Source organism: Zonotrichia albicollis, chromosome 2 (genome assembly GCF_047830755.1).
Source record: "Zonotrichia albicollis isolate bZonAlb1 chromosome 2, bZonAlb1.hap1, whole genome shotgun sequence".
In the NCBI taxonomy this organism is placed as follows: domain Eukaryota; kingdom Metazoa; phylum Chordata; class Aves; order Passeriformes; family Passerellidae; genus Zonotrichia; species Zonotrichia albicollis.
The window spans coordinates 25,126,974-25,153,097 of record NC_133820.1 but is presented as its reverse complement, the minus strand read 5'-3'; the positions used below and the strand labels follow the sequence as shown (position 1 = coordinate 25,153,097).

Sequence of the window (26,124 nt, the reverse complement as noted above, 5' to 3'; positions counted from 1 at the left end):
AGATAAAGAAATTGGCAAGTAATCTTTAAGGCCACTGAAGGTCTGATGCAATCATCAGGAACATCAGTGAAAGAAGAGTTTTCCAGAGATGAGAATCCAGAAGGTAGCTACTACATAACACAATTTTCAGGCTGGCTGGAGTGGGCTGGCACGCCTTCCTTCCAACCAACATCCACAAATACATCAAACTCTAACTTGAAATGTTTTCTCTTGTTATTTTTCTAGAGAACATAATGGCTCTGAAGTTGCTGGTTTCTTCTCATTACCTGATAGCACTGGACATTAGGCTTTTGCTTTTGAGTAGAAGGCACAAATAAGCATTAATAGATGTTTGTATGGAAGATGCAGAGCTTTGGGAGTGCCCATGATCCTGTGGGTGTAGCTCTCTCCACATACCTGGTGTTCCCCGGCGCGCTTGTGCAATGGTCAGCTTCTCATGGGGTGCTTGGCACTGACAGCTGGTTTCATCAGCGAATGGAGCAGGTGCCGTCAGAGTCTGGAAGGAGGAAAAAGCACAAAGAAAGTCAATTTAATTTCACCACCAAGTAGTTATAAAAGAACCATTTAATTGTGGCAGAATGCTGTAACCAGACTTCATGCTAGTTTGTCCTCTGGGGATTTTTGCCTTCTGGTCACCCCCAAGCACACACAAGTCACACAAGGTAGGATGGTGAGGAAAATAAAGCTTTCTAAACACGTCATGTGACTGAATTCTTTGTCTCTTGTTAGAGAAGCTTGGTCATCTTTGAGGTGGGTGAAGGCACACAATTTTTTTGTTTGCAGAACAAAGTCAGGTTGGATGGTGTGAGCAGCTTAACACTTCTCAGTGACTCTGAAGGCCCAAGGAAAAATGTATTCTGTTACCTGTAAGTAACAGCTGGAAAAAATACTTGGGACTTAGAAAGCTGCAAATGAGCCACCTCTTAACAAGCAGACTTTCCTGCCACTAGCAGCAGTACAAATAATTGGGAGGGGAGGTTATTTTGCTGTGGCTTTAGTCAGAATCTCCTATAATTTTGAGGAGCCATTCAAAATAAAGGCAAGGATGCAACCTTAAGTCCCATTTAACAAGAGCTGACTGAGCTGCAACTCCTTTCTGGTCTGACACATTCTGTAATAGCACAAAAACACTCTAACTGTGATCAGAGCACCACAAGGGTACTTGCTCTGAGGAGCTTAGAACCTAAAGATACATGAGACAGTGTGAGGATGTGTGAAGACTGACGTGGCATTATCTGTCAGGAAACTTGATAACTGAATTTGTGTTTTCTGCCCATGTCTATGTAGGAAGTTATCAGCCATCAGACCCTCAGGTATTTATTATCTTCCATATAGTCTGATAGGTAAAACAGCTTCTACAGCTTCTGGCTTGAAATCTTTACAAAGACATAACTTAGTTTTGGTTTGCTTTGTTTTTGAGATGAAGTAGTGGTTGAGAAAAGCTGAAGGAAATCTGTCACTGTGCCTCCCTCATGATCTAACTGGGGGTTCATGGCTGTGCAGCTGTGGCTTGGCTGGGTTTTGACAGCGACCACCCAATGTACAGTTGTCACACCAGCTTGAGTACCCATGGATGATCAGGACAGTATCCATTTCTGCCTTTACACAGTTTTTCAGATTTTTGATGCTGAACAATTTATCACTGAGCATTTAGCATTCTTTAGCATCCCTGAGACACCTCAGAGCATGTCATGCCTAATTGCTGGCTGATCTCTGGGCTCACTGGTTTGTTGCATGGAAAGCTCAGAGGACAGTAGTAAAACAACAACAAAGACTTAAAGATTCAGATCCAGGTCTTTCTGTGGATTTGCTATTCATTTTGTTTACTACAACTAAGGCAATTTTATGTAGGTTTCCTTCTTTTCCTTTCCGTTTCTCTTTCCTTATTTTTTCCCATACTCTCAAATGTTAAAGGAAATCATCATTATTAGCATCTTCATGATGAAAATCAGAGCACCTCTGCACAGACAAGGTTAAAAATGGAGAAACTATTACCAAGCCCAAGTTTCTGTCTGGGTTTCATGGAGGGGAACTGTTCATCAGGCCACCCACGCTGCACAGTGTAGAACATTACACATAATCATACAGTGCCAGCTCTTTCCTTTATTTTCTAAATACTGTCTTTTTGCTTCTGGCTTTGCTATTGCTGGGTGCTAATCTGTCTTTTTATCTCCAAGGAAGGTCAAGTTACATGGCAGCCCATACAGCCTGGTTCCTGCTGAGATAAAGAGGAAGGCAGAAATGTTAAAACAATAATGGCTATGGTCTGAGCCCTGCAACGGGTAATCAGCTCCTAGCTTGGCAGAGGTTGTTTCCTTGAAGGTTATTTGAAGAAAATAGACCTGGTTTGCAGGAAGATATCTCTTTTTCCCCCCAGGCAAACACAGTGGTGCTTTTCATCCATGTAACCACCTTTGCAGCACTGAGATTTTTCTTTCAGTCTCTGCTTAAGGGAGAACGACCTCTATCAGCTTCCCATTGGTCCAGTTTTTATAAATGTTTGTCATTAAAGCTCACTTTACAGATCAGGGCTTAGAACCAGACCTGTCAATATTCCCTCTACTCTCTGATCTCACAGTTACTAGATATGAAAATACATCAAATGCAATACATTAAAATCAGCCATATTCTGTCAAAAACAAACAGAGGAAAGCATAAACACCATGTGCTGACAGATGAAAGCTATAGCAATAGCTTCCAAATGACTACTCACTACTATTTTATTTTATCTATCCTAGAAAAATTATTGCTAAGCTTAACAAAAACATCTTATGAGTAAAATGAGACCATTTGGTTTGTATTAAAGCCCATAAGAGAAAATATTTCAAGAAATTATTAAAACCCAGAAATAATTTGTCAAACCTTTCCAGTTTGTATATATAATTACTTGCATTCTTTCCAGTTTCTTGATGGTAATAATTAGAATTGTGAGAAAACAGCAAGTAATGTATATAGCAGCTTTTCATTTTGGTTAATCCATTAAAGTTCTTTTGGAAGCTTGCTATAGTTTTGCCAATAATCATATGGTTAGACAAAGACTTTGTACTTCTGTCTTTCTCTGATAGATTTTTCCCTTCATCTCTGCCTTCCTTATATTCTAGGCATTTACAGTTTGCAATTACTCAAGCAAGTGAAATTTGCCTTGTATTTTGGACCAAGGTAAGCTCCTGAGACCTGCACCATCCTGCAGTAGTATGTGAGAGAAAGCTTATCACATGTCACAAATGGAGAAGTCATTGTAATACTAGGACTTATTAATGATATTCACTTCAGAAGATGATAAAAAGCTCTTGCAATAATAGTCCTGTTTCCTGGAAATTAAGACAGAGCATTCAGTAAAATGAGGGTACAGGAAATCATCATATTTAGTAACCCTTGCATATTAGAAGCTGTTCATTCTATGAGAAGTTTAAAAGTGTCTTACTTGCTTTCTAGGAAATTTGCAGAAGAACTGAATGATGCTCAATAAACTTCAGGCCATTGAAAGATGGAAGGTGGATAATGGGGGCTTTCCCAGCAAGCACCTCACAGCTCCACATGCAGCAGCAATGTCTCTGTAACCCACAGCTCTACTTGGTGAGACAGCAGCCCAGAGAGGAGCACGGTGTGCTTGGCATCCCTGAGCTGGCTCTGGGGCCAGGACACTTCCCTGAAGGAACCCTACATGACAGCTAGAAGCACCTTATTTTTAGGTGTAACTTGAAGCTACCTTTTTATTATCTCTCTTTACAGTCTCTTAGGCTACTGGAGCCATTTAGCTTAGCTCCTAGGAATAAGGTAAACACTTATACTTGTGTCTCTAACAATTAAAAGGAAAGTTGATGGTGATTTGTAGAGGAAGAGGAGCCCTGAAATAACAGGTCAAGGACACAAGCACCTCCACACCCTCTCTTTTGATTGCAGCCCATTGCGTTATTGCTTGCTTGCTTCTCTGTGTTTGGTAGCTGGGCTGGGTTTTTTACACAGAAGCAAGGAAGACAGAAACATTCTTTTAAGTAGGTAAATGCAGACCCATCCAAGCCATAATGCACTTGCCTTTATATCTTTGCCTGCAGGGTGACTGCAGGAAATACATCTAATGGAAGGAGCTACTGCTTTTTTTTTAATTCATGCAACTACAATACATTCTCTCCTCCTCTTGGTGAAGCTGTATTGTCATCTAAGATTTTGCCATCAACAAAGATCAATGAAATTTCAGATCATGAACCAGTACAGCTACAGAGGCAACGCTTGATAAAGCAGGCTGGGGCTGTGCTTATGAACAAATGAAACTGGCAGGGAAATTCTGTGGGAGGTCTGATGCTGTAACCATCTTTTGTCTCAGAGGCAGTATTTAAAACAGGTAAGTGATTTCACTGGAACAAATCATGTGGGTAAGGTCTGCTCATATGAGGAACAATTATTTTGGGAACCTGCTCCTGATGTTGGGAAACAATAATTACAGAGCAGGAAACAATGACATCAGTTCAAGGAATATTTAAGAAAAAGTTCTATCAAAACTATTGAAAAATAAGTATGTGCCAAGTTTCTGAGGTATGAACACTTTTTGTAAGTGGAAAGGCCACGTTAAGGACTACCAAGGTCTTCTCTTAGAGGTTCAGGGAGCAAACACTGTCAAAAAGGAAAACCATGTTGTCTCCTACCTGTTTGGGTCAGTAACCTAAATTTATGAGCATTTAAGTTGTAATTGAATGTTACTGGTGGTTGTCTCCTGGAAAACTTTTTACAAACTGTTCTACTCCAAATGCCAGTAGAGAAAAAAGTCTATCCTCTTCTCTCAGAGTTCTGCTGACTCAGGAAGGTGGATGCAAACTAAAATATGGCAAACTAACCTCAAAAGAACAGTAACTTCAGCATTCTGTTTGCAAGCATTTCAAATTAACTTTGTTGCTCTTTCTGGGCTTAATCTTCAATCAAATATACTTCGCTCATCATTTGTATTAAGTAATTATTAAGTGCAAGATGTAATTACAAATTGAAGATACTGCAGAAGAAAAGAAACTTCCACTGCCTTTTCAAGAAGCATAATGGTGTATATATGTAGAGATTCATAGATTATGAAACTAGAACGACTATTATGTAATCTAGTGTAATATTTGCAAAAGGCCAAAGAATTTTGTGACAAGATTCCTGCATGACAGCCGTGACTTCTGACTGAACTGGAACACATTATTAAGAAAACAAAATCATCCCTAGAGGTGGGATGGGCCCCAAGTTAAGCAGAGTTCAAGTGAAAGAGTTGCCAATGAAGCCCCTCAGCCTCCATGAACACCAGCTAGAAGTGAAATGTGACCCTTGGGAACTCGTCCACCTGAGCCTGCTCCCCTGGCACAGCCCGAAGGAGCTGGGAGGAGCTCTGCATGCCAGTGATCCAGGCAGGACTCACTGGAAAGCAAACTGCAGCAAGGGCACTGTGCAGCCCCTGAGCCTGGATGTTCTCCTGTTGTGATGGCTGCAGACAGGAAAGCTGTCAGACATCCCAGCACCAAGGAGGGATACACAGCATTCCAGGCTAAAGAAGCTTTTGGCTCCTTCAAAGGAGCACCAGTTGCCAATCATCAGCCTGCAGACACCATTGGCAAGAACCAAACTGGCTGTGGAGCATTTGCAAATCAGCCCAGGGGCAGCTGCCTGCTGGCCCAGGAGTAATGCTGAAGGTTGGCCATGGTCAATAGACCAAAACTAATGCCACTCCGTGTTTTACTGAGCAATCCATGGCAGGTAACATCAGCTCCTGTGTTTTGAATGTCTATTATACATTTCTTTTTACTTGTACATTCTGTGTATAGAATTACAGAATCATGAAGGTTGGAAAAGAGCTTTAGGATCATCCACTCCAACCCAGCACTACCACTGTAACCCCTAAGACACCAAAACACATCACCCAGTGCCAGATGCAGATGCCTCATGAGGACCTCCAGGGATGGTGACTGCACATCCCTGGGCAACCTATTCCAATGTCTGACCACTCTAACACTGAAAAAAATTTTCTAATATCTAATCTGAATCTCCTCTGTCTCAGCTTAAGGCCATTTCCCCTGGTGCACTCACTGTAGGCACAGCAGAAGGGACCAGCTCCCACCTCACCACAGCCTCCTTCAGAGAGCAATGAGCTTCCCCTGAGCCTCCTCAGGAGTGCACAAACCCAGCTCCCTCAGCCATTCCTCACAGGACACGTCCCAGACCCTTCACAACCCTCGCTGCCCTTCTCTGGACACACTCCAGCACCTCAGTATCTTTTCTGGAGTGAGGGGCCAAGAACTGGACTCAGTACTCGAGGTGTGGCCTCACCATTGTCGAATAAAGGTGACAATCCCTGCCCTGGTCCTGCTGGCCACACTCTTGCTGACACAGGCCAGGTGCCACTGGGCACGGCTGGCTCACTGTCAGCTGGCTGGTGACCAGCAAGCCCAGGAGCCTTTCCGCTGGGCAGCTCCCAAGCCTGTAATGCTGCAGGGGGTTGTTGTGACCCAAGTGCAGGACAGGGCACTTCCCCTCGCTGAGCTCCTGCAACTGTCCCCAGCCCATTAATGAGCCTGCCCAGGTCCCTCTGTAAATCCTTCCTACCCTCCAGCAGACCAACACTCCTACCCCACATAGTGTCATGGGCAAATTCACCTGATATATGGCTAAAAGAACCCAGCTCTGATTTAACACAGGCAAGGGTTAATCCTCTGAAAGCAACTCAGTTATACAGCTAAACTGTTGGGTGAACTTGGCCAAATAATCAATCTCCTCTTGTGCTTCTCTACAGAGATACTTTACATTTATCAATTATTTAATGTCAGACGTACAACAGCATTTTGTATAAACCATTGCTCAGAAACAGAGCTATGAGGAAGGAAAAAAAACCCAAACATTTTTTCCTCCTGCACAGGAGACACATACTCTGCAGTTCTCAGCTGTCAGCAGAAAAACTCTGGGAAAATCTATTTTCCCACAGAGAGGGTGATGGGCTTCTTTACAAGATCCCTGTTCATCCAGTGCCTTTCAAGAGGTTTTCACCTTATACCATCTGTGTGTGTAAAACAGGGAAGCAGATTACATGGAAACAAAGGACACACTGGGACAGACAGTTATGGCTGAATGTCTGTGCATGATTGTGGATGTGTGAGTACACACTGCACATATTCTTGCCTGTGTAGTCAGAATCTGCCTCCTAATTCTGTATTTCTTCTGCTCCATATCCATGCATGTGCTGAGTTCTTTTTACACTTTATACATATGTTATATTATAATGTTGTCTATGCTCCTGAGGAGGGAGAAATATTGTAAATAGAGAGAATCTATTTACAATATTTTTCCACTCCTTTTTAAAGGTATGATACAAACCTTTGTCGTAATGGCAATAGTACAGTTTAAGAAGTTGGCAATATTCTCCTAATAAAACCTGTTCCTAAAATATCATTGCATTTCAAGCACAGAATGCAAAATATAGAATTTAGTGTTTTCTCCCTGTGTTTACAGGTTATTTTTGATTCCTGAAAAGCTATCTGTGGTTCTGTGTGTACCTGAAAAATACATACTGCAACATCTTTTTGCAGAAACTGTAGCATTTCAGAAGGTATAAAAACTGCATGTCCTCTGATGTAATAGGGAGAAATCTAAGCAGATTTTTCATGTCTACGAGCAATTTAGGTTTTTCTAAGTGCAGAAAAAATTGCTACATGCCCTCAAGCACAAACTTCACTTGGCACGTTTTTATGGGTTTGTGGTTTATATATTAGCCAACATTTATGAAAATGAAAATTAATCCAGAGCAAAAGCCAAACTTCTAAAGGACCAAATAAATATTTAGTCAAATAAAGCAATTCTGGGTTCCTAAAATGTAAAATTATTTACATATTTATTTATGCTTAATTCCACACGGAAGTAAACAGATGGCAGACCCCCTGTCATATCATCACGTGAGAGAAACAGATGCATGGGACACTTTTTAACCACAAGAAACTTCCCCTGCATTAATCATTGGCTCCTCTGATTAAAACTGCCTTCCAGTGATCTAGGAAAGATGAATATGAAGATCTATGAAAGCTCATGGAAATAAAATACTGAAATGATTCTAGGGATTGCATCAGAACCTCTTAAAACATTCTTTGTAAATATGAAGGGATGAAAATACAGAAATCTGAGGCATGCACACTTTCCTTGCAATTATTTCAGATTCTGTGTTTGAGTTCATTGCTTAACAGCAGCAACAAAAAATTGTCTAAAGTAGAGTGACTCCTTGAACCATTATACAGCTCCAGTGTGTGTGTAAACACTAAAATGTTCTCCTCTTCTCTTCAGTAAAATAAAAAATAAGTGTTTTCCAAATGCACTTGAATAATTGGAAAAAAATAGAATTAATGTACTCATTTTTTCAAAAAAAAATCAAGAAAATCAACAAAATGGCTGAAGCAGCTGATACCTAAAATTATGTGAGATCTGTCACATTCAGTTGTACTTGAGTCTCATCCCCCAAGTAGATTCAGTGGCCCCAAGAAGTATCTTTTAATTAATACCCAACTCCTACTGACCTGTAAAAGCCTGCAGCCTCTGAATCCCACAACACTAGAGAAGTAAATGTGGGCTTTGGAGCAGTGCTGGGACTGCAAGGGTGAGCCAAAAGGGACTGTGACACTTGCAGTGCCTTGGCAGAACAGGTTTTATCTGCCATATGGACAGATGGAGTGTCCAGCTAGTCTGTCCTTGCAATGATGATGGAAAAAAGCCCCCAATAAAAATAAACTACTTGGGTGCTTCCACACAGGCCCCAGTGCCACCTCCTGTACAAGAGATGAGAGCTGGCCACAGCTTCAGCTGCCTGAGAACAGACACCCAAGGGTAGTGTGGATGTCACACCCTTGAACAGCCCAGCATTTTGGGGATAGCACTGCCTAGGGCAGAGCAGACAGAACAAAAAGCACTTACCTGTGTTTTACATCATCTTAAACATAGATTCACTTTAAATTAATGAAACTGCTGCTTAATTCCTCCTGCCTTGCCCTCTACCCACTGATGTGCCTGTGAGGACAGGCCAAACCAACCACATTCCCACCTATCTACTCCCTCTCCTCCCATGTAATTCACCCCAGCTAACTCAGGTGGGTTTCTGCTTATCTGGTTTCTTCAATTAAGTACTGTGATGGAAATGTATGTTGGAATGCCCTGCATTGCCTCAACTTATCTAACTCTCAGTTAGGCTCTGATAAGTTTTGAAAATAAGACATTGGTTCCCTGGTCCTAAGAGTACTTTATCACATTTCCACTGATGCCTGTGCTGGAAGACAGAGACATGAAATACAAGGAAAAGAAGCTCTCGGTGTGTTCAAGGGAAAGATTAGACCAAGCAGTACATTCTGAAGTTTGTTTTCAAGTAAGTTTCAATGTGTATTTGGGTTTGTCTTATCTGCAGCACTGTCCTTATAAATTGCCATTATTTTCTTTTATGAAATATATCACATGGAACTGTCTTGCTGAACAAAGTGTGCTGAAATGCCTGTTTGTTTCTCTCATGTGAAGATTGGTAATTTTCAAAGGACACACCAATCCTTCAAGGAGCTACACACACCTGGGACCAAAGTGAAACTCCTGATCCCAAGTGACATAAATAAATTATAAAAATTGAGCACATAATTTCACAAGGTTTTGTATTTCCTGCTGTGCTATCTCTCAGTTAGACTAAGAGCTTTCCTTTTTAGTTCTGATGCACATGGGCAAACCCTAAGGGCAGGATTTCCAGGCTGAGCCACAGCCCAGCAGCACTCTGCAGCCCACTGAAAGTTATCCAGGGACAGCTGCCATGCCATCAGTGTGTGCATGACATGACTGGGGTCATGTTTGTCCCACTGAAAGCAGTGAAGGCCCCATGACCACGGGTATTCTGAGGATTAAAAATATGAATGGGACTGCAGCAGATGAGAACAAACCAGGATTGGAGAAATGCTATTTGTGAGGGGCTTTTTCTTGACCAAAGAACTCCTAAAATCACCACTATGGATAAAACCTGTGACTCTGATGGGTTTGTTCCTCTGTTGTGCATTGAGACCAAGAGCTGTGGGGTCTCTCAGAGAGACATTTTTCTGACATTAAGATATATGGAAGTTGAGAACATAAAGAAGGCAAAGATTAAGTCAGAGATGGAGCAGAGGAATTGATTGAAGCAACACAAATGCTCATTAATGCCCCAGCTAGTTAAGAAAATGCTCAGAGTGTCTTGGGAAAAAATTAATGGCAATTTAGAATGACAACAGTACCAGGCACTGGAAAACATCAGGTTTCAATACACATTGAAACTTACCCTAGAATTGCCTTCAAAGTCCCCTGATTTCCTGATCTTTGAAGGACACAGGTTCTTTAGTGCTAATGTGACAGCTCCTGACAAGCTAGCAGACTTCATAGCCCAAAATCAGAGGTCTAATGGCACATATCCTTTAAAAATGTTCACATTTTACAGCTTTAAAGAAGTAATTCCTGCTTCAAATGAAAAGGACAACAAGAGTTTCAGAAAAGAACCAGCCCCTTTTCACCTTCTAAAATTTGAAGTGATTTCTCAAGAAAAAACTGCTTCCTTCAACTTAGCCTATATATAACCTGAAAGCCCAGATTATTAATTTTAGAGATGTGTGAGAACCAACGAATAACATTAAGAAGTCATCTGTAAATATCACAGACCTGCCACCAGTTATATAATTCTAAAGTACCAAAGCCATCCATTGAGGTCCGAACAATACTAAAATATTACCTGAGACACCCTTTTTCCTTGACACTGATAATCTAGGTGACAAGGTTACTGGCCCACCACTGCACATGCTGCCTGCAAAGGATGAGAACAGATAAAGTACTGGAGATCTTAAAAAAGTCCCCAGAGGAACTCGATGTCCATGTTATTAGACAGTCTGCCAAGGGGTGATTCACTTTAACTCTTCAGAACACTCACCCTTAATTTTTCTCACTTCAGACACTGCTTGACTACACTTGTTGGCCTCACTCCCTGTGCTCTGAGTTCAGTGTACTGCACTATACTTCACCAGGCAACCTTTTTTTTTAGCCTGAAGATAACACAGATCTGACAACTGATGAGGCATCACTTCATAAGGACACACTTTCCACAAATATTTATTGAAAATGCCTCCATTGTCCATTATTGGTACTGAGGAAGATCTAAAACATCATAATGAATTCCTGTTTCATTCACGTACTCTGTCACTTTAATTTCCACAGAAATTTTACCAGAATGCATGATACTGTAAATACTAGTATCACATTGTCACTTCTTTCTTGAAAATCTTTTAAAATGTCAGATTAGACAGAGTAAAATATTCAAACAGGTTGTTATATCTGAGCTTTGACAGAGAAATCTCAGGCAGCCTGTATGAACACACTGCAGTAACTACATCTGAGTTAACTCTCCCTATTAAAACAGCTCCAAAAGCTTTCCATGAACAAATTAACAGTCTTCTTTAAAGCTGAAGCTAATTATAACATGAGCAAGAAGAAAACATTAATTTAGGTCAGCTCCACTGACTGTTGCTATTTCTTGTCAAATCAGAACAATGTCTCAACTATAGTGTTAAATTTAATTACTGAAGTTTGATGTTTAAATATGTTTTAATTAGCCCTGCGACTGAATTCTGGTGTTAAAGTGATCTAATTTCTAGTACTAAACTGTTGCATACATCATGCATTCTCACATCTTGACACTGCCTCCACAATTCTGTGATTGCATTTATGTATTGCTGTTATTAACTTTCTATCACCTTGCCAGTGGTGCATACCATGCTGAGGTAAGGAGAGATCTTTCTTGGTGGGAATAATAACAGATTTAAATAAGAAGGAAACATTCCAAATTTTAAATGAGCACATGAAAGGAAGGACAGCTCTCAGAACCTGAACTCTTGGGGTAGAGCATCCTTGTGAAGTTGCCTACACGGTGTGAAGGAGTCTTTAAGCAATGAACAACAGAGGAGTTATTTTAAGTATCACTCTCCCGGCCCTCCCTCATTCTCCTGTCCCCTCAAAACCCGCAGCTCTCCGAGACTCTTCTTTCTTACACATCCTGAATCGAACCGGCAACTCCTCACCGGACTGCTGAAGTTGAGAAAAGCGGGATTTGCCGTTCTGAGCGCAGTAACCCGTGCGGGACCCGGCCCGCAGGGCAGCGCGGGGCGCTCACCGAGGAGCCCGCGGGCGCTGCCACTGCCGGCGGGAGCGGGAGCGGCACCGGAACGGCTGGGACCGGCCATCGCCCCCCGCCGCGGCTCCGGGGAGCGCGGGCCGCTCCTCTGCATCCACCACTGGAAACTGGCAGCTTTTGCGATCGTAGCACGGCTCGGCCCTCACACGCCTCCCGCCGCCGCTCCCGCCACCCGCACACATGTGGCAGCCGCGTCGGTGCCCGGGCGCGCCCGGACCCGCGGGGAGCGCGGGGGATCCGGGTTTCTAACGGGCGGAGCAGGGATCCTGCCTGGCTGTCACCGCACTGCCCCGAGTTCCTGCACGGCACAGCCCACCTCGGAGAGCCGTCGCTGGCCCTGTCCCTGGCGGGGCACAAAGGCACCCGCCGTGAGGCGGCACCGGCCGCCCGTGGGCTCGCTCCCTCGCCCCCGGCCCAGCGGCCCCGCAGCACCCGGGGCGGCTCGAGCGGGCGGGCCGCGGCCGGGCCCGACTCACCAGGCGCGGCTGTGGGCAGGTGTGTTCCAGCTCCTCCATGGTCTCGGACCGGGATTTACGGATGCCTCTTCCTGACTCAGCACCGGCCGCACGCACTGGCATGGCCGCCGCCCGGGCCCGCCCGGCGCGGGGGGTCTCCCCGGGAGCCGCCCGGGGGCTCGGCCGCTCGCGTCGCCACGGCAACCGGCGGGCCCCGCCCCGCTCTGCGCGCGCGGGGGCGGGGCCGGCTTATTTGCATGCGGGCTCCTGGTTGGCTGCCGCCCCGCCGCGCCACCGCGCGCTGCCCACGGCGGCTCCGCGGGCGGGCCCCGCCCCCGCAGGTCTCTGGGGGCCGGATGGGCCCGGCCGGAGGGGAACGCGGCCAGCGGCTCCGGGCCCCGGCTCGGGCAGGGCCGTGCCACAGCACATGGCACCAGGAGGTTCTTGAACATCTCCAGTGAGGGAGACTGCACAACTTCTCTGGGCAAGCTGCTCCACTCACCGGTCACCTGCACAGTGAAGTTCTTCCTTATGTTCAGGTCGAACTTCCTGTGCATCAGTTTCTCCTTGCTGCCTCTTGTCCTAAGCTTGGCAAGCCCGAGGGGAGCCTCCAAAAGGCTCCGTCCTCTTGGCGTCCCCCCTTTGACTATTTATACACATTAATGAGGTTCCCTCTCAGTCGTCTCATGTAGACATTGAACAGGCCTAATTTCCTCATCTTTTCCTTGTTAGAGAGGTGCTCCAGTCCCTTAACCATATTTGTCCCCATTCACTGGACCCACTCTAGGTCTCTTGTGCTGAGGAGCCCAAAACCGGACCCAGCCCTCCAGACACATTCATCTCACTGGGGCTGGGTGGAGGGGCAGGATCACCTCCCTGCCCTGCTGGCACTGCTGTCCCTAATGCACCCCAGGATCCCACTGACCCTCTCGGCCCCAGGGCACTGCTGGCTCCAGCCCGAGCCGCGTTCCGAGCACGGCCGGCGCTCTCAGTGCCGGAGCTTTGGGCGGGCAGCGCCGCACCCCGAGCCGGCACCGCCGTGTCCGCCCCGAGCCCGGGCGCGGCTGCACAGCCGGGCAGGGCAGGGAGGCCTCGGTCACCCCTCAGAGCTGCCCGCGGCGAGGTTCGGCCGCTTCAGAAGCAGCGGAGGCGAGGCGGTGCTGACCGGACAGCTCCCGCCTGCCCGCTCCGCTCCCAGGATGAGCACGGGGCTGCGAGTACCAAATTCTTGGTGCTGAAAAAATTAATTGCCTTTTAGTAAAAGCTATTATAACAGTTTTGGCAAAAGCCAAAACTTCTGCTCTGCCGAGAGATGGATGGCTGTAACGGTAGCAGGTCTCTCTAAATGCAGGAAAATGCTTCTAATCATAGGAAAATTCAGAGTTCCCAGGCCTTTCACGTGGAACCTGGCTGACACCTGCCCAGGAGCCATCACTATATCTTTGGTTCTGCTGTACAGCTGCTTCAACACACAACCGTAGCTTCTACACTGCTGAAGTGAAATTACCATCTTTCTTACTCTTAAATAGCATGAGAATATGACCAAGATAATATGAAGCCAAAAATTTTTAGAACAGAGAGGCTCCATTGGCTATTGTTAACCTTGATAGAATCAAAAATAGATTTCAGTAATACTTAGCTTCAGTGGGCACTGTCAGTGTTGTTTTTAAAAATCAGACTTCATCAGAGGACACGAGCATCTAAGGCCATCCAGACTGTGAGGAGTTACAAGAGAATTGTGCCTCAGGGTCTTTCCCCTTGAGACCTGAATTTCAAATGTATTTATCTTCTGCACATCTTTTCAAAGAAAACCAAGTGTTATACAAAAATGTATGAACTAGGTGAAAGGGATAGATAAGTAAATCAGAGGAGATGAGAAAGAAAGTAGAAAGAAAAGAGAATGTCAAAAGAAAGAATGAGACAGCTGTCAAGAAAAAGAGAAAATATGTGTCAAAAGAGGTGGCTAAACAAGAAAAACAGGTAGCCAAACTAAGCGAATCTCACAGCTGAATCTTTTCCCTATTAACTAAGTTCTTTTATCAGTGATTCTGCAAGAACTACTCACACATTATGGAAAGCATACTCAAGGGAAATGATTAAACCATGATTAATGCAGCACTCGGCCTGAAATTTGTGGCTCATTTTCTTAGGAGAAATATTTGCAGGAGCATTACGCTGTTAGAAGAATATTTGGACAGCACAGATGAGCAGTGCTAGGACTGGAGCAGCCAGAGGTAGCAGGCAGCCCTTTTATAAACCCAACCACATATGCCAGCTCCTCAGGGACTGGTGCTGGTGTCCTGAAGGTGTAGCAGCAGGTATGGACACATTCAGGTGAGTGCCCAGCCCTCCCTAATCAGGCAGCAATGGGAATAGAGATAAAAGGAAAGCAGACTTTCTTCAAGTTGGATGATTGCCAATGTACTGGAAATGTAAATTCCCTTGCCTTCTATTTCTTTTGAGTATGAAAGGACAAATTTCATCTTTGCTTTCATGCTGAGAGTGTGCTATTGACTCCAGATGCATTTTGATTTATCTTCTCTACAGATAGGTTTTTCCATATACATGTAACATTACAGAACGGTAGTTTTTTTCCATATACATGTGATGTTCTCTCTTGCAGTAGTGTTATTACCTATCTAAGCTGGGCCAGAATTTCAAAGTGGAAGTGGAATACCTTTCATGCTGCTTATTTAATTTCTATCTCTGGTAAATGCTTCATGTATTCTGTCCTTCTGTTTGAAGAGCATGAAAAGAAATATTGTGCACCTCATTACAAGAGAGAGAGGAAGTTGAAATAATGGCAGAGAGAAGGATGTAGGGTCTGTCATGTCTGTCCAAATGGAATTTGTCTAAAAATCTTAGTCAACATATTGGATATCTTGAGTAACATATCCTAAACTGCATCTTCTAGCTGTTGGGGCTAAATGAGCTTTCAAAAGGCTGGAATGTGTCTTCTCTACTCTCTAAGATAAATAAATACAAATTAGGTTTGATTGGAAAAGCTCAACAGATGGTCTTCTGTGAATCCTTACAAGTCAGCCAGCTTTTAAAAGAACAGTGGAGCAAGAGGCATGGGTGGGGAGGTTCATGCATCTAATTTCTTTTCTGTAACCAATATCCTGTGCCAGGCTGATCATGGTCTCCTGGGCAGCCTCCTGCCACTTCTTCACAAGGTACAGGGACATATCACCATAGGCTTTAATCACTGAGCCCTTTGCAACAGCTGCTTGGGTTTAACAGACATCTGATGCGTAAAAATCTTGTCCCAGGGTGTACAAAATACAGGCAAACAAGCCAGGAAACCATGATCCCAATCCTCCCACCACTAATTTCTAGGTCTGAATTGAATAGGCACCAAAAAGGGAAAAACTTCAGTTGTTAGGAGGGTTCCACCTGATATATAATGGTTTGGGGTTTTTTAATACAGAACTTCAGTTCTCAAACTGCAACAGTTAATAATAAAAGATTTAAAAAATCTGTTTAGATATTAATTTAAATCCTCTCATTTCTCAAAGGGAAAGTATGATCCCTCTCTGAGCTTCATGGATCTCAAGCACCAGTTAGCACAGCAGAAGTTACATTTAAAATGGTCTTTGCCTGAGAGAGGATGAAAAAGTCTTATAACTTATAATTGAGTCAAAATGAAGACAAGCAGACCCTCACATAATTTCTGTTCAAAAGTCATCAGGAAACAGAAAAAAACTGCGTGGTTAAATAGTGTTTAACTTCAAAGACAAGCATCTAAAAGAAAACAGAATAAATTACTGAATATTTAACTGATGAGCTTTAATAAATTTTGCTTCAATGGAAATATTTTGGATACTGAAGGTTTTAACTGAAAGACTTCATAAGGTCAACCACAAGACTTTATAAGAGAAATGAATGCTTTATGTCTGGAGCAGATTTATTAAAATTCTGTGTTTCTACGTATGTATATGTGTATGCATGAATCCCTGCATTTATGTATCTGTGTATCCATCAATGTCATGCTAATTCTAGACATGCTAGAATTAATAGTCAAAAATAGCAGAAAAAGGTACCTTATTGCTGAGATGATAAATTAGTTAAATCACATATTTTTAGATTGAGATTAAAACCCCACAATCGTTGATATTTTTTCCCCTCCTGTGTAGGTGGGGAAAAAAGGTAGAGAATGAAAGGTATTAAATGAATTAAACTACACTCAATAGGTTTTCATTGCCTCCAACACCAATCTCTTGGCTGCTTCCAAATAATGTTGGCTGATACTGTGGCTTTAATTTATTTTTAAAAGCAGTTCATCATTCCAGTGGAATGCACAATGCTTATAAACTATACTCTTTTTGTCAGAATAAATAAGAAATTTTTACTATTTATGAAATAGTAATTTTTACTATTTATAAAATGTATGCAGATTAAATCTTCCAAATTTTTCTATATGCAATGACAGTCCATAAATTATGAAAAGTAAAAACATCGTATTTGGTACAGTGTGATTTTATACCTGGTTCTTTCCTCAATTCTTTAGTGAAAGTAGGATGTTTAATAAAATCTATATTCTTAGGATACTTGTATAGAATCAAATTAGTCAGTCTTATATAAGAGTTTAACTAAAAATGTCATATTAATTCTGATATGGTTTACAAGTAAATCATCTGAAATACACAAATTCTTGAAAATAGTGGCCTTTGGTGATGCCATTCATGTGTGCTTTGTAGCACTGCTTTAAATAAGTGGGGTTACCCACTTTGGGAGAGGTTCTTTGTGTTCTTGCTCTTTCATGAACTACTTTCATAAGCACTTCTGAAGAAAATGGGGCGAAATCATAGTTGGGTTTTGACCAAGAGGGTGTCTGTCTTCATTTCACTCTTCCCGAGTCAGAGAAATGGTCACTTAGTGTGGGGAATGTCCCATTATTACATTGTCCTTGCTAATTTCATTAATCAAGGTTTTACTTATTGAATAAATGATGTTCGGGGAGGTTGAGGGATTCTCAGCAGTGACACTTTACTGATGGATGCTCAGAGGTTAGAAAGCAATTGGATTAGCTAACCTCTGTTGGTCCTTCCCTTCCCAGAACCCAAATGATCTATTTAATCCACTCAACACTGTTCACTCTTACCAGAAAGTTTTTCTCAATATCTAATCTGTACCTCCATTGCTGCAAACTACTGCCACTGCTTGCTTTTGCTGCTGGACACAGAGAACAGATTTCCTCTCCTTGGCTTTTGCATGATTACTGTGGTTAAGATTTTGAAACAAGAGTTTGAGGATTTGGAGTAGAGAGCTGATATTCAGCAGGCAGGCTGGTACTTTTGTTACATGTCTGTGACAGTGTTCACAGGGGTTTTCAGGATGAGGGAAGAGAGGTAGATTTGACTCCATATTTCAGAAGGCTTGATTTATTATTTTATTTTATATATATTACATATAACTATAGTAAAAAGAATAGAAGGAAAGGTTTCATCTCAGAAGGCTAGCTAAGCTAAGAATAGACTAGAAAGAACGATAACAAAGGCAGCTGGCTCTGCTGTGACTGGTCACTAAATCCAAACATCCACACAAGATCAATCACAGATGCACCTGTTGTATTCCACAGCAGCAGATAACCATTGTTTACACTTTGTTACTGGAGCCTCTCAGCTTCTCAGGAAGAAAAATTCCTAAGAAAGGATTTTCATAAAAAGATGTCTGCGACACCTGTCTCTTGACTTTTCTAGACTAAACGGTCCCAGCTGCAGTAATTTCTCATAGGTCACATGTTATAATCTTTCCATTATCCTCCCTGCTCTGTTTGGGTTCTCTAGAGATTTCTTACAGAGTGTGCAAGTACAGGACTACAGCTGCAACTTTACTGCTAGGAATACAAGAAATACAATGCTGAATGCTACAGATCTCTCTACTTTATACATTTCAGTACAAACTTTGAATGATTCATATTCTCTGCCCTCCTTATTGTTACAGATAAAATATAATTTAAGAAAAATCTCTTTACTATTTACATTTAAACTGCGTTGTTATCCCTTCTATCCCCTTTTTCTTCTCCTGGCTTTCCAGATAAGCACTCCAATCTCCTTAAATCCACACAAAGCTAAGACTACCTTTCTTGAACATATTTGTATTGCACTCACTTCTATCCATTTTCAATCTCTCTGGTGCCTTCCTTTACCACCAGCTCAATTTAAAACTTCTTGGACTGATCATCAGTATTCTGTCATGCTATCTTTTCCAGGATTACAAGTCTCCAATACTTTTTTTTCCTCTCCACTGTTCCTGTCAACCTTTATCTTTCCATTTGTCAATGTTTCACTCGAGGGCCTTCACAGCTTTTTGCCCATACTCTTCCAAATGCAAACGTGCCAAGTGAAACATGAGAAATCCTACTGTAAACTGCATTTGAGTGATTGGTAGGGGTTCACATTAATATTTTGGGTACCAAAACCTTAATAACTGGAGAGTTTCATAATCTGGGTAAAGACACACACTTTATTTAAAGCCAAACACCTACTTTATGCACTGTAAAATGACCATCTGGGAGCTAGTATAGCTTTTACTAGTTATTATCTGAATGCCTCTTCCTGTAACAGCTTCTTCCATTTTACCTGAACTAAGATAGACCAAGTACCAAACCTAACTGGAAAGACCTTTTCTCTCAGATTCAGTTTCTTTCCTGCTAGTGTCCATAGGAAGAATCAAAAGCTGGACTTGAAAGTAATTTAAAAATTTGTGACTTGCTAGTTTTGGAAAGCAAGATCAGATGCACTGGAACAGCAACACACAAGGAGACACCACCACTAGGCCTGACCTAATTTTTGTTTCTACCTTGCCTGCAGTGATGAGGGAGGTCCAGAACCTTTTATGATGATCTGGACTCTTGGCTGGGCCTGAAGCTCACCCTGCCTGGGTCTGTGGGAATCAGCCTTGGCTGTCAAGTCCCCCACGCCCACCAGCCCTATCATGTCATTGTCTCCTTGTCCTCATGAGCAGCTGCTCCTTGGTACACCCTGACAGCTGGATCAGGTCCTCTCCTAAGTCGTGAGTTGAGCGCAGTGGGGCCTGGCCCACAGCTGTGTGGGATCTTCTGAAACTCCTCCTGTGCCATCAGCCTGACTGGCTTTGGTGTCCTCATTGTACTGGCCCCTTGTCCAGCCCCAGTTCCTGAGTGAATCTCCTCTCAGAACTCACCTGGCAGCTCCTTGGGACTGGTCTATAGGGTTTCTGACACCCTCTAGTTCTGTCTGCTGTGGCCCCTTTACAGGCATTGTCCCTGCCCTGGGTGAGTGTCCATAAAGTTATCCACTGACAACATGCACAAACTAAATCCCTCTTCCTGTTCTGAGCTCTCAGGTGTGAGGACACACCTTGTTTGTGGGGAATGGGAGTTGCTGTCAAGGCTGTGAGGGCACTGACAGTCCTGACCAAGCCTCACTTGGGCCCCCTGCCCTCTGCTCGTGGGCCCTGAGTTCTGGCCTGTGCTCTTGGTCCTTGCTGGAGCTGAACTGTAGGAATGCTGCTCTCCATCCAGCTCAGCCATAGTCATGCCCCTGCCTCCCCAGCCTCACCTGGAACCTGCCTTGTTTAACAGACTTGTTTGGTGAGTCCGCAGTGGAAGTGTTCTAGGTGAGACTGAATTGGGCTTTGAGCAATCTGCTCCAGTGGAAGGTGTCCCTGCCTGTGACACAAGGGTGGGAACTAGATCACCTTTAAGGTTCCTTCAAACCCAGATCATTCTACAACTTGCCTGGTGATAGCTGGGCTGCATGTGACCCAGGCTGCCATCACTGGACCTGCCCCTGCGTTGTGTTTTTGGTTTGTTTTGAGACCAGTGCCATCACCATGGACTTGTCCCAGCTGATCCTGACTCCCATCTCCAGGCTGCCCTGCTCACAGCCCTCAGGCTGGGGAAAAGGCCCCAGATTATTGCCAGGCTCCCCTGCTGCAGGGAGTATTCTTGGCCCCTCCTGCTTCCCCCCAGTGTGAGCACAGCCTTCCCCAGCCCCAGAGCTGTCAGGGTTACAACAAGACTCTGCAGCATCTCATGATGCTGTCCTCCCTTCTGCCTAAGGGATCTGAAATAGTGAATGCTGAGAGAATTCACCCATGGAAGCACATTTGATCTTCAGCCAGGTCTTGAAATGTAACAGCCTCTCTGCAATAATGTTCTGCTTATACACTAATTGTTCATTTCTGTGCAATTGTAAAGAGAGAGTGCTGAAAGTAGTTACAACAGAGACCTTCATGCTGTGGCAATAACTGTATGCTCTTGAATACCATTGGTATCAGACTTAATTCTTAGACATTATAATTATGTGAGGGCTCATTTTCTGTGAGTTTGCTCTCACTTGTCTTCCCTATTTAATATACATTATAATATTTTGTATTTTTCTTCTAGGCTTGAATAGGAATATTGTATTAAGCAAGCAGGTGATGAGATTCTGTTCTCTGTTCCAGTTAGCATAATTTCACCAATTCTGGTCCAGTTACTAGGATTTGCTGTAATTTAACTGCAATCAGAATTGAATTGTGTTTGTTTAAAAATGAAAAAAAAGTGTCTCTGAATGTTCATTCTATAGACTTTTTCTGCTGTAATGGTTGTAATGGAGATTAGTGTGTGTTCTTTTTTTTTATTTCACATTTTTATTTCAGAGCCTTAACATCCTAATAACAACTTTATTCTCTTCATCCTGTTGTTAGCAAGTAACTCAGGGAGGAAATTAAAAAGAGCTGTGCAGTGAACAAAAGGCATTTAAAGGCTGGTTAAGCAAGGAATTTACCCTTTTCACATAAATGTCTGCATTATCATTATTGACAAACACAAGGAGAAGCATCTATTATTCCATACTTCTGTCAATTAACTATATGTGAAGAGATTTGAAGGAAAGATGCCTTGTAAGGTAGTAATTTGAGACCTCTTTTCATTTTAATTTATAAAACTAGTTTTAATAACTTCTTTAGGAGTTTAGTACCCCGAACAGTTAAATAATTCTTGTTGAAATGTCACATGCATAGCACAGTTTAGTAAGCAGCTGCAGAAGTGGTCAGAGCTGGATGAAATTTGAAGGAAAAACTTTAATTTAATTTAGTGATAATGTGCAGTAATTCAGATCAATGTAAAGATTAAAAGTAAGATAATTAAATACTCCATGCTTGTAGGAAACACACACATAGAACATATACACTCATATCTTAAGTAGCATGCACACACACAATTCTCCACAAAGATAGTCTGTACTTAACTAAGTAATATAATAACATTTAAGCATTTTGAGGTAGACATAGTACAGCTGAATTTGGTATTTTGCTGTCATTCATGATTTACTGGCATTGCTTTTATACCACACTCTTAGTTTTAACAGATTTTTTTCCATCATCAAAAGCATTATCTACCATAAACTTCATGTGCAATGTCTGAATCTGAAAGTTTTAATTTTTTGCCCTACTGTTTTTGCATCAGATCAAGCACACTCTAGTCATTAAAAGGAAGAAAAAAATAATCTTCAATACAGTAATTATTTTGTCCTTTTAACTTAGTTTTGATACTATACTCCATTTGTACTTTCCTATGCTAATGTAAACTATTGTTTATATTATCTTGGAATGCTTGCAATGAGTTTACAGTATTTACTATTAATTAATTAACTTACATATTTAAATTAAAGCTCTGAGAAAACAAAATAAAAAATACATCTTTGTCACCTTTTGTTGAAATCTTGGAGTTTCCTGGGGTTCTTCTTCTGTACTGTGTTTTTTGCTGCCTACCATCTTCGTTACTATGCTTGTCTTGCACTTTCCTCTGTAGCTATCACACTTTCCTCGAGGGAATCTTGTCGGCTCTGGACCACCAGAATTCCCACTTCTTGTTCTTAAAAGACAACTGAGCAAAGGTTATGCCAAGTTGTTCTTGTATGATTGTCCAAAGGGATGGGAAAGATCAGCTCAAAGCAATCTGCTGTGATAAAGCTTGTAGCAGAGGAAGTCCCAAATCTTGCTGGGTTATTTTTCCTTCCCAAAGCAAACCCCATCCCTTGCTCCCCCCACCTTTTATTTTTTTCTCCCTGCAGCATTTAAATATGCTTGTTATGCTGTGCTGTGGGAAACAGATGCATTCTTGTTATGGCCAGAGCTGAATGTCAGGATTGAAGGAGCATCCATGAAAAACTCTTTTGTTTGGTCTGTGCTGTCCCACAGTGGAGCTATGGTAACAACTTCCGTTGGGGAAATTAACTGTGTCACTGTGTTCAAAGCACAGCACCACCTGAATGACAAACATGCCACTGCTCACATGACAGCTGACAAAGGGTATTGTTTAATTGTAATCAAAAGCAATAAAATCCAGCCAATTCAAAAATCCAAAGCATCTGAAGGCTAGGTATATGTTAAATGCACTGGCATTCTATTTTTATTCAAACTGAAGAATTTAGAGATATTGTTATTTTATAAATGTTTATGTATTGTGGTTTAAAAATTGAGTAACTTCTGATTTTGAGCTCCACACCACTCTTGGTGCTTGTGCACATGTTTAAAAAAAGAAGTAAAGCGAATAGTGCCACACTCCTGTGAGGAGAGGGTTTGTGTAGGTGTTGTTGGTTTAACCTGGCAGGCAGCTCAACAGCACACAGCCACTCACTCTCCCACCCACCCCCTGAGTGGGATGTGGGAGAGAACTGGGGAAAAACCCAAAGTAAAGTATAAGGATTGAGACAAAAACAGTTTAATAGGAGAAAAAAGGAGAAAAAAGAAGAACAACAATAATTAGAATTTACAGAGTAAGTGAGGCACAGTGCAATTGCTCACCACTCACTGACTGATGCTCAGACAGTTTTGAGCAGGGGTCTCTGGCCAGGTTCCCCCAGTTTATATATGGGGCACAACATCTTATGGTATGGAATATCAGCTGGGGTCAGCTGTCCTGGCTGTGCCCCCTCCCAGCTCCTGGCACCCTGCAGCCTCCTTGCTGCCAGGGTGGAGTGAGAAGCTGAAAAACCCTTGGCTTAGTGTAAACACTGCCCAGCAACAACCAAAACATCGGTGTGCTATCAGCATTAATATTCCCAGAATCCAAAACACTGCCCTGTACCAGTTACTAGGAAGAAAATTAACTCAATTGTGCTGGAAACCAGGACAGCAGATCAGAGGGACATTCTTCCTGTGGCTGTCAGTGTTTCCAGGGATGCACATTTGCCACAGCTAAGCCTGTTTAACTAAGTACAGCTGAGGGGGGTCACTGTCCCTGCAATGGGCACTCTGGCTGTCAGTGTCCAGCCTCTTTTGACACCAGGGAGCTGCCACAGGTGGCTGGGGTCATTCTTCTGCTTCCACCTAGACTAGGTCCAGCAGTGGGATAATGTTGTACTAGCACCTGGGTATGCAAGTTTGGAGGATTGGAGGATTTTTATTTCTCTTACCAATAATGCAAAGGAGCCCTGGTAGAGAAGGAAGGAAAGTAATTTTCATTTTCAGAACCTTATAAATTATTACCACATAGTTGAAAACAATCAGTATATTCAGACCAAACAATATTAGTTCACATTTCTGCAACAGGATATCAGCCCTAAGGAGAGAGCCCTGTGGTGCCACCTGCCTTTGCAAGAAGCTGGAGTCACTGCCTGCAAATTTTCACAAGCAATAAATGCTTCTCCACAAAATTCTACAAATGATGGTGGTAGGTTTGTTGTGCAATGACTGGCCAGCACTGATGTTTCTGGACAAAATATTGAGGTTAATCTGTGGTGAAACAGCACGAACCCCATCAGTTTCCCTGGGTTTTTGAATGCACACACAGACAGATGTGAACACTTTTAGAAGAGAGGACTTGTAACACTTCAGTTGTTTTAATTGAAGCTTCTAAAACCTTTTCCCATCTTTGCTTGAAACTGAAATATGTAATTTTCTGGACACAGTCCTTCATCCTCAGCTGAAGGCTGTTGTGTAAGTACTCTTGACACATTTGAGTGAAGATATCTCTGTATCATCAAAATGAAGAGAACATACCTCACCTTCCCACCCTGACCAAGTCAGAGGTATGCAAGAACAAAAGTCTGGTGGGTCCTTTCTCAGAGCCTTACACACACTTGGCCCCTTGAGATATCAGAAATCTAGTCTGAATCTACTTTTTTCCTCTTTCCATTTGTAGAAGAAGAAGAAAATAAAAAGGAAAAGGGGTTTGGAAAATAGGACGGCATCCAATATTAAATTTTATATCTATATTATATGAAATAGATATATTTTTATAGATGTAAACTATATGTGCATGTTAAATTTACACACACACACACAATCACATATATATATATATAAACATATTTTGTCAGTAAGCTGACCAGCCTCTGAAAGACTCTAGTCATTTACTGAAGAGGTTCCTGAAACTCATGATAGAGCATCCTACCTAAATATGCAAAAAGAAGACCATGGCTCCTACATAAGTTAATATTGTCACGATCACTATTCGCCCTTCAAGGGTTACAGGCCGATTGAAATCATATGTGAAATCCCCGTTTTTAACGTTGTTGCAGGTGATCCTTCACCCTCACGCTCCAGCCTTTATCCAACTGGCATGGGCCACCGCCTTCTGCCAGCTCAGGAGATGTATTTTATACGTGACTTTCAGACGTGATATATTTATGACAAAGCATTTAAACATGGCTTTGCCCCAGCTGCGGCACCGGACCCGTCCGGGCTATGGGCCCTGCAGCAGATGGAGCCCTGCTCAGAAGGTTCAGACTCGCGGGATACCGCGGGCCCTGGCGCCAAAAGAACGCCGGCCAAGCCGGGGCCGCAGCAGCGCAGGCCAAGCCCGGCCCGGCGGTGCAGGCCGCCCGCAGGAAGCGGCTCCGCCCGGCGCCGAGCGCCGCTCCCGCTGCGGGCCCCGCTGGGCGGGCCTGGCCGGGCCCTTCCGCGGGCCGCGCTCCCTCCGCGCCCGGGGCGGCCCCGCCCCCGCGCCCGCTGATTGGCTGCGGCCCCGGCGGCGGCGTGCGGGGCTCCCGTCTCGCGCCACTTTCGGGAGCCTTTGGCGCGAGCGCCATGGCCGAGAGCGGCGCTCCGGGCCCGGACGGTGAGACCCGGGGGCGGCGGGGCGGCCGGGTCCCCTGTCCTTGTCCTCCTGTCCTTGTCCCCCTCCCTCGCAGGCGCTGGCGTTTCGCTGTCAGGCGGGGGGCGACCGGGCCGCAGCGCTGGCGGCGGCGGCGAGCGCGCGCGCACCGGGCGCGGGAGCGCGCGTGCGCGGCGGTCGGTGGGTCGGCCTTGGTGGGGGCGGACAGCGGCGCGCGAGGGTCCCGCGTCCCTCTGGGAGCCTCGGCGGGGCCGCGCCCCCGCTGCCCCAGCGGCGGGACCCGCTCCGGGCGGGCGCGGAACGGGGAGATCCGCCCGGGGACGGGCTCGGGCCGCACGGCCCCGCGCCGGCGGTGCAGCCCCGCGGGCTAGGGCGGCTCTGCCCGGTCGCGTCTCAGCCCAGGGGGCAGTGGCGGGCGCGGGTGGCCCCGGCTGGGGCTGGAGCACGCGTGTCCCAGAGGA

At 43.9% G+C, this 26,124-nt stretch overlaps 2 protein-coding genes across 4 annotated transcripts in view; one reads left to right on the top strand and one right to left on the bottom strand.

Moving 5' to 3' along the window:
• PCYT1B (phosphate cytidylyltransferase 1B, choline) overlaps nucleotides 1–22,754 on the bottom strand; it is a 53,914-nt gene extending 31,160 nt beyond the window's left edge. The window contains exons 1-2 of one of the 3 annotated variants that reach the window (XM_005484369.4): nucleotides 22,312–22,754; nucleotides 397–496 (exon numbers count right to left, since the gene is read on the bottom strand). In XM_005484369.4, the coding sequence (XP_005484426.1) occupies nucleotides 397–496; nucleotides 22,312–22,377 (166 nt within the window). In that variant the 5' untranslated portion in view covers nucleotides 22,378–22,754. Of the gene's footprint in view, nucleotides 1–396; nucleotides 497–12,654; nucleotides 12,869–22,311 lie in introns of those variants that run through there. The other 2 variants (XM_074534593.1, XM_074534592.1) reach the window with 2 other exon arrangements.
• A 2,746-nt stretch (nucleotides 22,755–25,500) lies between these two features.
• The window catches only part of POLA1 (DNA polymerase alpha 1, catalytic subunit), a 186,488-nt gene continuing 185,864 nt past the window's right edge, over nucleotides 25,501–26,124 (top strand). The window contains 1 exon segment of the mRNA XM_026791818.2: nucleotides 25,501–25,666. Coding sequence (XP_026647619.2) covers nucleotides 25,636–25,666 — 31 coding nt within the window. The 5' untranslated portion in view covers nucleotides 25,501–25,635.